Source organism: Petaurus breviceps, unplaced genomic scaffold, assembly GCF_028583685.1.
Source record: "Petaurus breviceps papuanus isolate PSGF00001 unplaced genomic scaffold, PetGlider_PUasm1.0 90692, whole genome shotgun sequence".
NCBI lineage: Eukaryota > Metazoa > Chordata > Mammalia > Diprotodontia > Petauridae > Petaurus > Petaurus breviceps.
The window spans coordinates 4,724,165-4,743,329 of record NW_027187313.1 but is presented as its reverse complement, the minus strand read 5'-3'; the positions used below and the strand labels follow the sequence as shown (position 1 = coordinate 4,743,329).

Below are 19,165 nucleotides of genomic sequence, written 5' to 3'. Positions count from 1 at the left end.
CCCTTATTGGGTTGTAAGAAAAAAAAGACCCTCAGCAAGTCATGAAGATCCATGTACACTGTTATTATTATTCTGTACCTTTCCTCCTTCCCCTCCACAGCCTCCTAACATTCTATCTTCTCACCTCCACTTAGCAACCACCACCTTCCTGCTGAAGAAACTATCTTATATACATGATTGAAGGACACATGTAAACACTTTCTGTAAAGATAAAAATTTTTTGATAAATTAATTCATTCATACTATGTGTCTGTGTACTGTACCTCTAGATTATTTACATCTTCAAGGGTTGTCTAAATGTGGCTTTCACCAATGAGATGAGTCTTATGCAAATGCTCTAGTCTTGAAGCCAGGATTACATTAGGTTTGTGTTTAATTTATGTGATACCTCCCCCTTCCAATCCAATTCACACACCTTTCCCTTCAGCAGTATTTTCAGGGAAACAGCAAAGTAATGATTTATCAATGGTCAAATTTTAAGGGAACAAAAACATAGACTCATACAACTTAAAGCACCTTCTAGGTTTTAAAAAGAGTTTTCTTTCTAAAGGATTATTTATGTTATGATTGAATCATGGTTCTAGAAGGGATTTTGGAGATTATGTAGTCTGATCCACCCTCCTATTGATGCATTAGTGTTTTCTGAATAGGGAGGATTAACCTAGGCAAGGTACTTAAACTTTTCAAATTTCAGTTTCCCAATCTATGAAATGGACATAATGATGCTCCCTCTTACAGTCATGGGATTTTAGGTTTGTAAGGAGCATAGAATAGTGGCATCATTGATCTAGAGATAATGGTACTTAGACATCATTTAGCCCTGTGTCTCATTTTGTAGATAAAGCAGCTAAGGTCCAGAGAAGTTTCACCTTGTAGGACTCAATCCAGATCTCATGTTAACATGACAGAGAAATGATCCATTAAAGTAAATCTTCTTATATAGGTGACAAGTTTATTCTGAAAAATTTCAAAGGACCCTCATGGTAACATGTCAGTCTTTATATTCTTTACTTATTCATCCTCACACTCCTCACAGTGACTGTGTTCCAGATGTTCTTTCCCCAAAACAATAGATGTCACCCTATAGTATTACAGATTTAGAAGCGGAAAGACCCGAAGAGGTCATCTAGTTCAACCAACTCATTTTACAAATGAGGCAACTCTGGCTCATATAAGTTAACTGATTGCCCAGTCATACTGAAGAGGTTACCCACTAAGAGGGTTAGGGTTGCTCTGGAGACCCCAAAACATCAACACTCTGGGTCCTGCCAGATGAATTTGACTCAAGTCTTCTCAGCCAAAGAAAAGTAAAATTTATTAAAAGTTTGCTTGCATTAGACACAGAGTAAGTCTGTGCTAGGTCATTCTATGGCGCTCTCACTACTCTATGGCACTCTCACCCACATGGCATTGTATGGCGCTCTCACAAACATGGAGACAAGATGGGGTCTTACATACAGAAGGTTGTGGGAGGAATCTAGGGGTGGTCTAGGGGAGGAGTTTGGGGAGGGTCTTCAGGAGGAGTTAATGAGGTCAATGAGTGATTAAGGGTGGGAAGTAGCTGGAGGCTACAGACTATGGTGGGCTAGGCCAGTACAAGGGTGTATTCATATTTTGAAAGGCTCAAGGGTGGTAAGTAGATGAACAGTGGAGGGCTAGGCTAGTAACTAGGCTAGAGTTAGTAGTTAGTAACTAGGCTAGAGGTCTGGGCCCAGCCACAATGTAAGGCTTATTGCCTCATACAAATGCCTCATCAAATGAGATGATTTAATCAGAGTTCAAGGGAGGTTCCCAGAGCCTGTACCTCAAGGATTCAAGGAGAGCTAGAGGGGGCTCCCAGAGGCCATACCTCATCAATTCAAGAAGTAGCAAAACCAGCATTTGAACCTAAGACCAATGATTCCCAATCCAATACTCTTACCACTTTTCCATATCCTCTTTCTTTTTGTTGAATTCCTCACCTTGCACTTTACAGAAAAAAAAGGAATAGGGTATCTGTCTCAAGTTCCATCTTCTCCATAATTCTACAATTCAGCTTCCCCCAGGATGTAGTTTGTAATGACTAGTGACTTTAACTTAACAAGTGTAGCTAGGTGCCATTGCACTATGGTACCTCCATTCTAAACAGCTAAAAGGTGACTCAGGGTAACTTGTATTACCAAGGACGGCTAACCTGGCAGAATCCTACCACAATAATGATGATTACAGTTTTCGTTTGTTTGTCTGTTTGTTGTCCATCATTCTTGAGGAGGACCAAAATGACATCATTGTGTTGGAGTCAAGTTATGGTGTTTCTGACTGTGGATGCTCTACCATAGGTCAGTCACAAATAGTTCATGTGAACATTTGGGATGGAAATATCTAAATCTGCATATCTCACATGTCTTTTGAGGTACTACAATAGTGCTTTGTTCATAGAGCACAGTGCTTTTTTTGAGGGTACACCATGTTGGGCAGTCCTTTGGTAGTGTCTCCAATGTCACCCAATCAAATCCAAAATTCTTTACAGAAACCTTGAGAGTGTCCTTGTATTGCTTCTTCTGACCACCACATGAGTGACTTCCTTACGTGAGTTCTCTGTAAAATAGGCTTTTTGCAAGTGTACATTTAGCATTTGGAAAATGTGTCTAGCTCCTCTCAGTTCCTCCCCAGGGGCCCTCAGGGAGACTGGGTCACAATACATCCTCCCAGAGTAGAAAGGAGCATGTTAAAAAGCATAGTACACAAACTCTGCCCTCAAAGAGTTCATGTTTTTATGGTGAAAGCAAGCTAGTCCCTAGAGATACAAAAAATAGATAAAAATAATCCCTTCCCCCAAGAAATTTACATTCTAATGGAGGAAACAACACACAAATTACTAGGTATAGACAAGATATATGCAGACTAGATGAGAGAAGTCTTAAAAGGGAGATACTAAATTATCCTTGTTGCAGGGAGAAAGGAGTTGTGATAAAACATTGTAGGAAGGACAGTAGATATGTGGTGAGTCTCTAGAGAGTACTTGGTATAAGGCAGTGGGTGTGGGAAGTGGGCAGAGCTTAGTAGAATTAGGAGATTTGTGCTAGTGGAGAAATGATCTTAGATCTCCCCTAATTATTACACTTCATTGTGGCATGTGATAGGAGTGGCATGAAGTATCCTCATGTTGCTGTCAGCCTGGGTCACATTCTGTGCTGCTCACCAGATCACATGTACATGCCAAAGAATAAATGATGATCACAGGAAGTACTATCTAGTAATACCTGTCCTGCTTTTAGACAGGTTGACTTTTGGAACTCAAGTGTGAGACTTTGCATTTGTTCACAATACATTCATTTTATTAGATTTGGCTCAAATGCTCCAGCATGTCGAGATTTTTTTGTTTTGATCTTGACTATATCACCCAACCTGATAACTATCACTCAAATCTTTGTGTCATTTTGTAATTAGAAAAACATTCCTTATGGCACTTTATTCAAGTGGCAGTATAAAAAAAAAATTAAGTAGGATAGGTAAAGCCCAAAAGGGTACTGGGTGATTTTGACTGTGCCTCACTGGTACAGAGAGACAGTGAGGAAAGATATTCTTCCCACTCTCCTGAAAATGTAATTCTTAGCCCATGTCTCTGTATACCTCACATTCAGCCACCCCACTAGCCAGAGCCTTTGCCCAGCCTTGCTTTGCTAGCTGTCATGCACTCTACACCCAGGGTACCAACATCATCATTCCCTTTTTCCAGGCTGTCTTTTCATTGGCACCAACTTCCCCCCCTCTGTTTCCTTGATTTATCACCCATCCTGAGGGTTCACAACATGCAAGATATATAGGTAATGAGAGGATTAACTGAAGAAATAAGCAGTGATGGTGGCTTTTCCCAGCTATCCAGATTACTGACCACACTGATTCTTTCAGTTACTCTTTCATACTTTGCTTCCCAATTGCCTTCCATTTCCATTGCATCCACTGAAATCTTTCTCTGTTGTGGTTAGTTGAAAGATAATTGGATTTAGAGTCCAAGAAACTTAGCAGAAAGAATTCTCTTTCTGTTGCATGCTACCCATGTAGTCCTGGACAAATCATTTCACTTCTCTGGGTCTTAGTTTCCTCATTAGTAAAATGAGGGGGTTAGACTAGATGGCCTTTCTGGTCCCATATTGCTCTAAATCTACCATCTTATAAAAGACTTTTTCCATTGAAACAGAGATAGACTGTATCTACAACATTGTTTTTGGTCTACCAGTTCAATGGCCTTATAAAAAGAAACGATATTATTTGGGTATGATGACTGAGCCATATTCATTTTAGTGATAATCACTCCCTTTATGGGATGTTAACTAATAATTCCTTTGATAATATTTTCTCCAATTTTCCAGTAATTAAAATGAGGATCACTAGAGTAGGAATTTGGAGACTATAGTTTTCCTATTTTGCAGAGAAATAGACAAATCTATCCTTTTTCTGTTCTGTGGCACATCTTCCATTCTTCCTGATGTTTTGAAGATAGTTGACAGTTGCTCAGTGATGAACTTTGTCAGATGGTTCAATACAATGGGATGTAGAATAATTGGAATTGGTGATTTTAACTCATCAAGGGCAATTTGGTGATTTCATATTTATATTGTGTATCAAGGAATCATTCTCTCATTGGAATTCCTGTAACACTATTTTTAATCTCTCCATGGTTCATCCCTCATATTACCAAGTATATTTTTCCACTTGTTCCTGTACATTATCTCCCCATAGAATTCTGTCAGTTCTAGGAGAGCATTGACTCTCGTTCTTCTTTGTATTTCCCACAATGCTTAGCATTGATCTTTATGTATAGTATATAGTCAAAACATTTTTGAACGACTTAGTTTGTTATTATGCTTATGCAAATGACTCCTAACCCAATATATTCAGCTCTAATATTTTTTTCTGAACTCTAGACCGACATTTCCTCCTCCTCACTGGACATCTCTGCTTGGATATCCTATTGATGAATTAAACTCAATGTGTATGGACTCTCCCTTCTCCAAATTACCTATTTCATTTTAGGTCACCACAATCCTCCCAGTTACCTAGGCTTATAGGAATCATACTTTATTCTTCCCTCTTTTTCCATATGCAGACCTAATCAGTGGACAACTCAGTGGTTTCTACCTCCATAGCACCTCTTGAATTTGTGCCCTTTTCTTCACTAGTTCAGGCCCACATTATATCCCACTTGGACTGGTAATGTCCTCCCAATTTGTCTCCTGGTATCATTTCCCTCCACTCTCATTCATTCCTCACATAGCTGTCAATGTAATGACATTAAGACAGATACCTGCACATGCCACTTTCTTATTCAAAGAATTTCAGTGGCTCCCTATTTCCTCTTTGATAAAATATAAAATCTTTAGCTTGGCAATTAAGGTCTACCACATTATGGCTCCCACATATCCTCTCCAACCTGATTTCACATTTCTCCTCTTCATACATTTTAAATTATAACTACTGGTCTATACATTTTCCATCTCCCACCTCCAGGAATTTGCGCAAGCCTGGAGATACTTTTCCTCAGCTCAGACTTTCAGAATATATATTTCATGTAAGATGATGTGTCCTCCACAAAGTCTTTTCTGATTGATCTATTCAGCATTCTTTCCCTTTAGGAAAATTCCCATTTCATTTTATTTTATCTTGATCTATCCCTCCCTTCATTACCTTGTATTTTATTTACATATTGTATTCCCCCCTGTAGGATAGAATCTTGTTGAATACAGGAACCATTCTGCTTCTTTGTCTTTATATCCCTAGCTTCTAGCACAATGTCTGACTGATGCCTAACAATTTTTCTTCAATTTAGTTAAATTAACAAATGGATTCACAAATAAATTAGATTCAGCCCTAACTGTGTTTGACAATGATTGTTATTCCAGAAGTAACAGTGATCTAACAAGACCAAAAAATGTGATCTACTCAGTGCCCTTAAATTTGTTCATTTGTTTTAGCAAGAATCAATATACAACCAGCAGGATGCCAAGGACCATTGAAAATTGAGGTCATTCAAGTTTACCTTAAGTAGAATGAAAGGACATTAGATGATAGAAGATCTAGACTGCACCCTCCTTAAGAGTAAGGACAATGTCTTTGGTGATGATGGTGGGTAGGTAAGAATTTTATTGGTCGAATCTTTGATATGAACAATATGACTTTTATGGTGGGGCATCCCCAAGGGAGTAAGTAGAGTTTGACACATATTCTCCCTAACAGCTTTATCTCTTTGTTTCTGTAACTTTGCTCCTAGAATAGGAATTGCATTCTTCCTTAAAGGTGGAACTATTCCATTTCAGAATAACAGTAGTACAACTGAAATTAATTGGTTCATCAGATGGGGTGGTCAGCAGAGTAATCTTTTTCTTGGGTTTTAGTATTCATTTATTATTCATTATCATTGTTTGGATATTTTTCATCCTTTCTTGTTTTTTAAGTTCGCATTCCTCTTTTTAGTTTTTGGACATTGACAACCCTTGGTGCCTCACTCAGACTTGTTTTTGGCTTGAGAAGACTGTTTTTTCAAACTTTGTTTTTATTATAACTTTAAATTTTTTTCTGAGCTATGAATGTGCCTTTGCTGTCTTAGCCCTCTTTCTGTGCATATATGTTTTTGAATGTGCTGTAGGATGTTCATGGTTGACTGTGTGTTCCTTCAGTGAAGAACTCACTACTTTTTAACAGTTCAGGCTTCATAACTATAAGCACACACAGAGAAGAGAGGTAGAGAAATTGTGGGAGAGATTAATGTTGACATCATTAGCTTATGAAAACTGATTTTTATTGATTTTACTATGAAATCAAGAATGGGTTTTAAAAATTATATATATGTATATACACATAAACATACATGTATGTATATATGAAGGCATGTAAGCATATATGCATATATTTATATATATATAGATAGGCAGATGTAGAAGTATCTATATGGAGGAAGGGAAGGAAGGAGGGAGGGAAGGAGAGAGAGTGAAGAGAGAGAAGAAGAAGAAGGAGAAGGAAGAGGAGAAGGAATAAGAGGAGGAAGAAGAGGAGGAGGAGAGGAGATAGTAAGCATGTGTAGGGGACCCTGTTGTAGCAAGTGGTTCTTTATTTGCTTTCAATTCTCATATCTTTTTCTTGTTAATAGCTGTAGCTACAGAAACACTCACCAGTCATTTACTTCAGTGCTTAGGTAAGCTCATTAGAAGGGGTAATCTTGGATGGTTGAAAAATCTACATTATTCTAACTTTTCTGCTTTTTGCTTTCCATGGATCTTTTGTAACAAAGAAATTCTTCCATAGGATAATATCCTTAGACTAGCAAATAACATATTTCCAACTCCAAACTATTGCTTGCAGAAGTTGACCAGAAAGCCAGTGCTCTAAGACTCCTCTATGCCAGCTTATTGTTTCCTTTTAACTTACTTACTCTCTTTTTTACTACCCTTTTACTTCTCTCTGGAATACACTCTGGAATACATTAAAGTAAAGAAAAAATTCTGTACTTTACTTCTTTACTGGTATATCATCTGGTGATTACAAATCACATGCCTCTTTCCTGTACAAATGGCAGAGATTACTTGAGGGATTTTAGAGCTTGATTGGAAATAATCAAGGTTGAATTGTCCAGAGGGTAAGCTGTTTGCTGAGTGGCAAGGGAGAGAAGGCAGTTTGGTGCTGGATTTTTTAGTCAGAGGTCTTGGGTTTACATCCCAGCTCCATTATTTACAAGTTGTACAACCTTGGGTAAATAACTTAGCATTTCTGGGCCTCATTTTTCTCATCTGTTTTAAGGGGCTGTTGAATTGATGACCCTTTCAGGTACAAATCAGTGATCCTGTAGTCTGTATGCCCTTTGCTTCCCTCCCTTCTGGGAAATGGATGGGCCTTCTTTAAAGATGAAGAACCACTTGGCTTCCAGGTTTGCCCTGCTTCCTAATGACAGAGACAAAGGGCAGAGAGACAAGCAGACATATAGTGACACATGGCACTTAAAATAAGACTTGGAAAATGAAAGTTGGAGAGATCTATCTGGTCTCTGAATTTGGCTCTCCTAAGACACATTTTGAGATGGCTGTTTGAAATGCTGAAAGTCTAATTGTTTGTGAAACATGATAGTGATGATGACTGTGGTCATGGTAGTGGAAAAAGGCAATGATAAACACTCATGACATTGATTGAAATTCTCCTGCTTTCAAGGAATTTCAACTTTCCATTTAGAGTATGATGATTTTTTTAAAAAATTGGGAATTGATAAGTTTATTTGTTGTTTAGTTGTTTTAGTTATATCTCACCCTTTGTGACTTTATTTGGAGTTTTCTTGGCAAAGATACTGGAGTGGTTTGCCATTTCTTTCTCCAGCTCATTTCTTTTTCTTTTTGCTTTTTGGAGGGGGGAAGGCAGGGCAGTTGGGATTGACTTGCCCAAGATCACATGCATAGTAAGTGTTAAATGTCTGGGGCTGGACTTGAACTCAGGTCCTCCTGTTTCCAGGGCCAGTTCTCTATTCAGTGTGCCACCTAGCTGCCCTCTCCAGCTCATTTTACAGATGAGAAAACTAAGGCAGAGTCAAGTGACTTTCCCAGGGTCACTCCAGATAGTATGTGTCAGAGGCCAGTTTGAATTCAGGAAGAGGAGTCTTCTTTACGCCCCACCCAGTACTCTATCTACTCTACCACCTAGCTACCTGAAGATAAGACTGAGACTGTGTGTATTCTTCCTAGTAGTGGTTAAAGTAGTGAATAGAGGAAGGAAGATCTAAATATTGAATGGACCTGAAAGAGTAAACATTTAGGCATTGAGATGCTTGGAGTTCTTTGCTCTTCCTTCTATGTACTGACACTGGCAACATCATTTATTATCATTTTTTAAATTGTAAGTGTTCTTGGGGGCAGGAAGGTGGGCAGTAGGTCAAAGGATAATAGATTTAGATAATAGATTTAGGAAGGGACCTTAGGAACCATCAAATCCAACCCTTTCATTTTGCAGATTAGGAAATTGATACACATATTAAATGACTTGTCCAGGGTCACATAGGAAGGAAAGAAACAAGCATTCATTAAATGCTTACTATGTGCCAGACTAAGCATTTACAAATATTATCGCATTTGATCCTCAAACAACCCTGGGAGGTAGGTGCTATTATTATTCCAATTTTACAGAAGAGGAAACTGAGGCAGACAGAGGTTAAGTGACTTTCCCAAGGTCACAAGCTAGTAAGTGTCTCAGGCTTGTTTTGAATTCAAGTATCCTTGATTCTGGGTCCAGCACTGTAATACCTCTTTCCCCATCACTGTCACTGGGAGTCATAAAAAAAATCTGGTTATCTTTGTGGAAGTGAAAATTTAGCAGCTGAAATTTATCAGGAAATATTTTGCACTGGGATGGGGAGAGGATTGGTTGCTTGTTCTCTCAAGGATGTATCTTATACCTTCTCTTGCAGGTGGCGTGGTCCTCAATCCAACCTATTATGGCATGCCTGGCCACACCAACATTATGATCCATGAAGTAGGACATGTTTTGGGGCTGTATCATGTCTTCAAAGGGGTCAGCGAAAGGGAATCTTGTGATGATCCCTGCAGGGAGACTACACCAACCATGGACACAGGTGACCTTTGTGCTGACACAGCCCCCACACCCAAAAGTAAGCTGTGCCAGGACCCAGAACCTACTAATGACACCTGTGGCCAAAACCACTTTTCTGGGACACCATTCAACAACTATATGAGCTATACAGGTAATAGAAAATGACTAATCCATCACCATTTTTGTTTTGTCTCACGGACATATCCTTTGGAGGGATGGTAGGAGGTAGAAATGATTTAGTAGTGGGAAGACAGGAAGAGAGGGGTTGCTTTTATTTCATGTCTCCTTGAAGAACTTGAAAGACTATGGAGTGATGCAGGATTAATTGTGAGGGGAAAATAGGAACTTCTATCCCTGTGAAACTTTCAAAAGAGAATAGGTACCTGTCTCTCTGAATTTGTTAGGCTAGGACCTCTTAAGGACTTCTCCACATTCAGGGATGCAGTGATTCCATGGTCTTCAGTTGGTAATCACTTATTAACTGCCTGCTATGCACAAAACGCTGGATGTTGTTCATTCTCTTCAGGCACCAAGTCTAAAACAAAGTCAGTTGGATTTAAAGGGGCTGGGGATCCTCCTTGCACTTGCTGAATCACAAATGCTATTTGTCCTTTGCGATTCACTAAATGAAGACTGTTAAGATCAAGACTTGAATGTCTTTAAATGCATTTTCACATTTTATTTTCATGAGCATCCATGTACCAAATGCAGATTTCCCAATAGTAGCTGAAGACCCCTTTTTTCACCATAAAACTGCCATCAGATCAAGAAGACTTAGAAGTCAGTTCAACCAGCCCCTAGTTTAGCCCTTAGTGAGTACAAGATACTGTGCTAATGCTATGTATACAAAGGCAAAAACACATCCTTCTTTGTCCTTGTGGAGGTTTTACTCTAACCAAGGGGGCTCTAAATGTACATTGATAGATAAATGCAAGATCATTTGAGGAAGGAGAAAACACTAAAGAATTTGGACATGAGAGAATATTCCAAGAGAATGTAGCATCTGAAGGTAGACTAATGGATTCAGAAAGACAGAAATAGGAAAAGAAGCTAATATGTACATTGAGGATAGACTAATTCAAGTTCCATTTGTTTCTTATAATTGGGATTCTATTTGGGTATTCCTGACTCTCAGGCCAACTATTATTTAGGTTCTCTCCAACCTAATCCCCATTTCTACCTTCCAGCTTCAGTTCTGCCTTAATAACACAAGTGTTGTTGATGTTCAATCATGTCTGAGTCTTCCTGACCCTGTGGACCATACTGTCTATGGGGTTTTCTTGGCAAAGTTACTGGAGCAGTTTGTCATTTCCTTCTCCAGTGGATGGAGGCAAACAGAGGTTAAGTGACTTGGCCAGGGTCATGCACCTAGTAAGTATCTGAGGCCAAATTTGAACTCAAGTCTTCCTGACTTCTATCCCTGACCTCTATCCACTGAGAAACTAACATAACTAAATAGGAATATTATACTTCTGCTTAGTTTTCCTCTACTGCACACATAGTCTGAGGCTATGAAGAGCCTTGAGGCATTCCTACTGATGGCCATAGTCACTCTGATCTCTGGGGTAAAGGAGAATTTTTCAGGAAAGTCTTCTATAGAAGTAGTCAGAAGGAATAGGTTTTCTGTGAGGTCCAGGGGTTCTTTCTTAAGGAACATCAAAACAAAACAAAAGAAACACACAAACAAACACCCCCCCCCCCGAATTCTTTTGCTGGTGTTTTTGTTGACTCTTAATTTTTTTTTTCCTTTTAAAAATACTTTAAGCAGACACTGATGATGTCATTTAAAATCAAGCTGTTCTGCAAAGAAAGCTGATAACCTGGTCACCTCTGTGACCCAGCAATAATTTTCTCATATAGTTCCATATTGCCAAATTATCTATCCAAGTATACCCAGTTAATAAATCCCACCTCTACCCCCAACCAGCAAGTCTTGGCAGCTGCCAGAAGTAGGATAGAGTTATGGCTCAAACCTCTAGGGAAAAATCCAGGAAACTGAGCTGTAGGTAGGGAAAAAGAGTTTTGAAGTAAAGGAAATGTTTCAATTGTAATAACATTTCTCCTGAAGGAGGGTCATCAAAAGCCACTTTCTTCTTCCATCAGTAGCATTGGGACTTATTTTTTGTCTTGGTTCTTGGGACATCTCTCTCTTGTCTTGTTAGGGTCTCTGGGCAAGAAACAGGGTTTCTTCAGCGTCACAACTGGCCACACATGGAAAAGCCACGTGCTGAAACACTGCCATCTTGTGGCCTCTTGAACATTTAGCAGTCCACTTAGACCAATTTCTGAGCCTGGGGGTATTTGAATTTTCCTTCCTCCAGTGGAATAATTTGGAAATGATTCCCTGCTTAACATCGTATAGCAGCACTTTATCCTTCTCAGCTTCTTTTCTTTGTCTCCTTTTTATCATTCATTCCCAGATGATGACTGCACTGATCACTTCACCCCAAACCAAGTGGCCCGCATGCATTGCTATTTGGATCTGGTATATCAGCAGTGGAGCGAGAGCAGAAGACCTAGCCCCATCCCAGTTCCACCAGTGGTCATTGGGCAGACCCAAGATTCCCTCACCATTCACTGGCTGCCTCCCATCAGTGGGGTCCTGTATGAAAGGTGAGATCAGTGCTTGGGTGTGGGCTAGAGAGAGCAGTTACAAGGGGTAATTTTGTCTTTTCTCTTCTGAGAATGGGGTGTGTGTGTGTGTGTGTGTGTGTGTGTGTGTGTGTAAATGTTTCTTGTGTGCCTACACAGGGAAAACCCCAAAGTGTACCAGTGAAAAATTAATGAGTCACATAGTAAGCTTCAGGATACTCTCTTGACCCTTATTTTTGCTCCACTCCCAGATCTGACCTCATTTAGTAAATGACTGGCCAGCTCACTACATGTGCTCATTTTTCTGGGAGGATGTCTGACAGGCATTTCTTTGGACACCCTTATAGAAAATGTCACATCTGGCATGACAGCTGTGGTTGTCCAGCAGTTGAGGAAGAACTGGCAGGCTTTGAGGTATACTTGCCAACTGGCAGGCATTAGCCACTACCTTCTCAAGTGAGAAAAGTGGCCAGCTACTACTCTAATGTCAAAGACAGGAGAAAAATAAGGATCATTCCTCCTGGCTGTGCTGGTGGGATGTGTGTATATTTTACACAAAAAATTCAAGGCAGTCCCTGACAAGTTAAATTTGAGAGCACAATATAGGGTCCAGTTGTGTGCAGAATTAGGAAGTAGGTCGTTTCCTTTGGTGTCCCCAAACTTTCTCTTTAGGACTTTGCTCCCTTTGGAGAGCATGGATGTTCCAAATTCCCACCAGGTACTTTACTTGTAATATCCTTTTTACTTGTCTCACTATGACCAAAATCCACCCTAGGATCTTTTATTTGTATTGAGGCCTTAATTATTGATCTCTCCCAGAACACTTGGCATCTTGGCAGTTATCAAAGGCTTAAGATGAAACCCAGAAACTTGACTGAGGTTATTTGCCCAGGGGATTTGGCAAAATTGGTGGTCATTGGATGCTTTTTGGAACTCCCTTGAGCTACCATGTCAGTGGTTGACTGCTTCCCTTAGGAGGAAAGATTGACTTTGCCCTACTTTCTACTGTGCCTAAGACCAATCAAGGATATGTACCTGAACAGCATTCTGTAGAGTCAAATGCTATATGGGTTTGAATGAGAGGAAAGTCACAGGGAGGAAGACAGCAACTGTGATGTAACCAAAAGTCCTAAAGGCACTTTCCCTAAGCTTTCTCAAGGTGACAGTCACTTTGACTTCACACTGATAGCTTCCATTTGATGCTGTGACCTCATATTTTATGCTGTTTTAATATTTTTAGAACACTTTTTTTCACTCCTCCGTCATTTGATACCTTTTACAATCTTATGAGGTGGTTAGGGAAGCTCTCCTTAGTTATTAAAATGTGTATGTGTGTGTGTGTATGTGTGTATACATGTATACTAGACTTGGAGTTAGGAAGAGCTGGGCTTAAATTCCTTCTCAGGTACTTACTAGCTATATGACCCTGTACAAGTCACTTAGCTGCCTCAGTTTCCTCATCAATAAAACGGGAATAATGATATTATTTACTTCACTGTGTTGTAAGAAAAAGTGACATATATATGAGACATATAATGAAGCATAAGATCTCATTATATATAAATATGCTTTCATTATATAATATGACTATTAGAAATAACTATATATACTACAGTTATGTCATATATGTAAGTGTATACCACAACCATGTAAGGTATATATAAATCTATGCTATGTTCTATACTATATTTACATATATAATTATAAATAGTTATGCATATATACATATTCATTTATTATATATTTTATACTAAAAACTATAAATATATTTTCATTCCATATAATGATTATATAAGTATATATAACTATATAAACTACATCTCTATATAACTATACATGTACTATGTTTAGTATATGTACTATACATAATATATACTCTATATAGTGTACTGTTACATGTATTTACTAAATTGCATATATATAATGCTTTGCAAACTTTAAAGGGTAATATAAATGTCAGCTATATCTGATACCTGTGAGCTATTATGTGTCTACCTGTATTTGTATTGTGTGTGTGTAGATAGATAGACAGATAGATAGATATAGATATATACATACATATGCACATATATCTGTATTGGTATAGGTATATATGTAAGGATCAGATGAGATAATGCATATAAAACTTTATAACTTTAAATTGCTATAGAAATGATACCTACTCTACACATACATTATGTGTGTATGTTAAAAAATTCATCCATAGATTAAGGTAAATTAAAATTAATTTTTGGGAGGGAATTTTTTGGGGGATAATTTTATGATATCCCTATGGTAATCCTTGGAGGGAAGGAAAGGGTGATGGTTATAAAACTAGAAGGAAGAATCATTGCCTGACATTTTTTTTGTATTAATATATGTGTATATATACATAAATATTATCCAAACCCAGAGTCATTTAGCATATCAACATGAGGCTGTCATATGCCAGTTATATATATGCATCTCTCTCATGTTACAGGGTGAGGGGTATCTTTCTACACCTGTGATTTTGAGTAGCTTGAACTGGGCAGACTGAAGGAGGAGCCCTGTGGAAACGCGCACAAACCAGAATTTTACATCCGTTTACATAGCACACATAAACAATTTAATCTTTCTATTTTCTCTCCGGTACAAACCTGACGACAAACCCGACATCAGCACTGGGTTGCCACAAACCGTTGGCTGAGAAGACAGCCATTTGCTTTGTTACGTCGCTCTAAGGGGTCGTAGTTTTGAGATCTCCTGATATGTTCATTGGTTATAGACTCACGTCACATCCCCAGGAGTTTACGTGGGGCAGGCTACTGTGTTTACCATCCCTAGTTGGTATTTGGAATTCTCATGTCATAAGGGGGCCCTGTCTACGCATACAAGCAAGAAGAAAGGCCAAATGTATCCAAGAAAACATGATGAGTTCGTGGCCATTGAAAATGAGTATCAGTGCCAGGAAAGTGAGGGGCCTATGGAAACCTTCACTAATTACAAAAAGAGCTGAATACCAGAAGATTAAACTGTGTATACCAACATTCCAGCAGAGTGTCAGAAATCTTCCCTAAGAGAGACGCTTCTCCAGAACACTGGGGAAGTGTTCTGATTTAATGCCTGTTTCCATCCCCAGCTGCACTGTGTCTGGGGAAACTGTCCAGGTTTCAGGGAACAGCCCTCAAAAACTACTTCCCTGACCTTCAGCTACTGCTATCCTCCCCTCTCTTGGTGGCCCAGAATATGGACTTGTTAATAGGCTATGCTACTTCATTTTATTTGGTCAGTGTCGTTAGTAGTTGGGAGTATTTTAACACAGCAAGGGAATTCATTAAGTCTCTTAACCTGTCTGTGATTCAGGAAGCTTTGATGGGTGGGAGGGGGATTGTGATACACCTCAATAGAAGGAGTTTTCTCCCCAGTAGTTCCCTATAACAATTAAATCATCACCTCCCACCCCCCCCAAAAAAATTTACAGAGTGAGATGGTAAAGGAGATACACCAACAAAAAATATTTGCTCCCTACCCACAGGAAGCTTACATTTAAGAAAATTAATTCAGATTTATGAAAATTAATATTATTATTTAAATCTTATTCTGAATTTATTTTAACATTGAGAGGAACACAAGAAAATTTTGGATTCTGCAACAGAGTAATAAGTGACGAAGAAAGCCTGTGTTAGAAGGAAAGAAATGATAATTTTTCATGTTTTAGTGAGATCATAATACTAACCCCTCCTTATCTCTTGACTGCTTGGTTAGGACTGATTTCTCCTTTATGACCTTTAGATTTCTATGTCAGTATTAATCTTGCTGTAGGGAAGTCCAAACAAGGAGGAAATGAATTGGGTATTAAATGGGTCTTCCCCTTGACACTATCAGCTATGGACTCTCATAATTTCCTCCTTCTTTGGTCTTCCAGTGTTTGAATGTCCCTTCCTCTTTCTCTCTCCTTAGGGATGCTGGCAGTCTGTGTGGAGTGTGCACAGAAGATGGGACTTTCCGTCAATATGTCCATTCTGCTTCTTCACGTCGTGTGTGTGACTCTTCGGGTTACTGGACTCCCGAGGAGGCAGTAGGTAAAACTGAGTAGCTTCTCACTTTTTGCCCTGCACCAGGTAATGGCAGAACCATACCACTGGTCCTTGAGATGAGCAGGAGAGTAAGACAGTGGGTTGGAATTAGTCTTAATTTGGGACAAAACACTTCACCTCCTTGGCCTTCTTCTTCCTTTATAAATCTAAGTGATATAAGGATGAATAAGTTATTGGGTATCAGATCATTTTGGTAATGAAAGTACAATTGCAATTGCTTTGAAAGACTGGCTGTGGAGATTATTTTGATGTCCTAAGTGCCAGTGATGGAGGGGAAGAATGGTTCCTCTCAGTGTCTAAGAAAGGCAATGCGGTAGGAGTCCACAAAAAGTAGTAACTTTAGGCTGGGCACATAGAATTCTGTATCCATAACTGTTGGCTAAACATTGTGTCATATTATATTGTTATATTATTGTTATGTTGTAATATGATATATTGTTACTATTGTTATATTACATTTTGTTTGTTCTATCGTACTTTAAGAAATATAACATAAGACATTTTGACCTGGACTTGTGATTTCATCAGTGTAGGGAACTCCCAATGTGGAAACTTCCTCTGAACTGAGAGATTAAGTGATTTTCCTGGGACTGCATATCTCAATGGTAGAACTTGAAACAAAGTTTTCCTGACTCCAAGGCTTTCTCTTTATCCAATATTCAGCACTATAATATACTCAATGCACTATATAATTGTTTAAGTGAATGTAACTATATAATGTTTAACATAAATAATAACCATATCCATGAGATAGCCTGACCTACAAAACACTGAAGCCCTACTTCTTAGTCATTTGTCTCAGGAAGGTAATGGAAAACACATTTCGGGGGGCTGTTCCTATGTTGGAGGGAGTAAGTGGGGATGAACTAGGTGTTCCAAACTGTTCGTTCTGATCTATGGTATTTATGAGTCTATTAACTGGGAACTAGCTGTACTTGAGACTTAACTGAAGCCAGGCTCCCTAAAGGCTGAAAATATTTTAGCTGTCGCTTTTGTGACCCCCACCCCCTTCCTCACTTCACTCACATATATACTAGCACCCATTAGCTCACTTTATAGAGGGAATCTTTTTCTTCTTCCAAAGTAGAAAGACCAAAAAGAAAGATTCATAATTTTTTTTTCTGAATCATTCTCCCTAAAGGGAGATATTACTACTGGTCTCTTTATCATCACATCATCAGCATCATTACATCATCAGTATCAGTGGCAGAATTACCATCATTATTGTATTTTTATCATTCTTAAAGAACCATTGTGCCATTTGCTACTGGAGACAACACTGGTAGAGATATAGTTCCCTCTTGACAGGCTTGTAATCTAAAATCAGATAGAGAAAAATTGAGGCTAATATGGTCCAAGAGCTAAAAGTGTTCAAAAAATTGTCACTTTTTATATGCAAGAGAAAAGAACCTTGAAGATGACTGGAGGAGGAAAAAGCCTTGATTGACTGTATACAATATCCTAAATCAGAGTTTTCTGGGAAGAATGGAAAGAGGAACATAAACTCTGCACTGGCATGGTATCTGAACAATTTAGATTGCCATTTTGTGAAAGACTATTTTTTCTGTAGCAAACAGTTTGTTCTGTGATGGTGTTTTAGGACCTGTTTCATTCTCTGGCCCTTTATTTATCTTTGAATTCTTGGGAAAAAACATCCAAGACCTTCTGGGTCTATACACCAAAAGGTAAGAGTAAGGAAGAACTCTAAATTCTAGTGCCTTCTGCATGGTATAGGGCAAAGCACTTTAGTTTCCTAGGCCTCTCTTTTAGTCTCCAAAATGTGCATTTATTAAGCACTTACTATGTGTCAGACATAGTGCTAAACATTTGGGGACAAAAATTCAAGCCAACAAGACAGTCCCTACCCACAAGGAACTTATATTCTAAAAGAGAAAGACAAATCATAACGGGGAGATGGAAAGTAAGGGAGGGGTACTCGCATGGGGCAAGGTTACTGCAAAGGAATGGAAAAATCTGGAAAGTAAGTTGAGCTGGGGTCTTCTATGAAATGGCAATCACAGCTAGAGGTTCATTCACCCAGTCAGGAAAACAAGTTCCAGGGAAGAGGGATCTCCAGGTGAGGCAAGTCTTCCAATGTCTAAGAATGACTTTCCTCATAAGCCTGGCTTTAGGTAAGTAAAGACCAATAGTACTTTTCCTAATTTGCTGGTCTCTAGACCACAACCTAGTACTTTTAAAAATTCTTTAAAACACTTTACCCACTTCTTTGAAAAGGTAGGTAAACTTTGGGTATTGAATACTATATTTATTGAATTATTGGTTAGTTTTGCTGAGATATTTTTTTAAATTATTGTCATAAAGGATGACTCTGAGATGAGTAGGAAAGAAATATATTGAAAAATGTAGATAATGTAAGAACAAAAAATTATTAAAAACAATTATGGATAAAGCACCTTAAAGTTGATGAAATCTTGGCACATTCCATATTCAGAACCAAACTCATAGAAATATTTATAAATAACATCATAATTCATTCAGCTCCATTCAACAACCATTGATAGTTTACTAATGTGCTAGGTGGTATGGAAAGGACATGTACTAAAAGGAATAGGGCATAGTTCCTGCCCACAGTTAACAAACTGGTAGGAGAGATGCCTAGGCATAGGGGTATATACCTGTAATTGCTGCTACTGGGGAGTCTGAGGCTGGGGAGTCTCTTGAGATTGAGAGCTCCAAGCTCTAGTATACTAGACCAATTGGGCATCTGCACTAAGTTCAGTCTCACACTAATATGATGAGCTCTCCCAGAGCAGAATCATGAGGATGCCAAAGGAGGGATGAAATATCTCAGGTCAGAAAAAAGCTCCTATGCCAATAAGCAGTGGGATCAGGTCCAAGAGTGGCTGCTGAACATCCAACCTGGGTGAGATGGGGAGATCTGGTCAAGACACACACACACACACACACACACACACACACACACACACAAA

At 38.8% G+C, this 19,165-nt stretch overlaps 1 protein-coding gene across 2 annotated transcripts in view; it reads left to right on the top strand.

The window, feature by feature from the left end:
• Positions 1-19,165, top strand: part of PAPPA2 (pappalysin 2) — a 399,201-nt gene that overhangs the window by 144,029 nt on the left and 236,007 nt on the right. For both annotated transcript variants that reach the window (XM_069065505.1, XM_069065506.1), the window contains 3 exons: positions 9,422-9,715; positions 11,985-12,177; positions 16,078-16,199. In XM_069065505.1, coding sequence (XP_068921606.1) covers positions 9,422-9,715; positions 11,985-12,177; positions 16,078-16,199 — 609 coding nt within the window. The remainder of the gene's footprint in view (positions 1-9,421; positions 9,716-11,984; positions 12,178-16,077; positions 16,200-19,165) is intronic.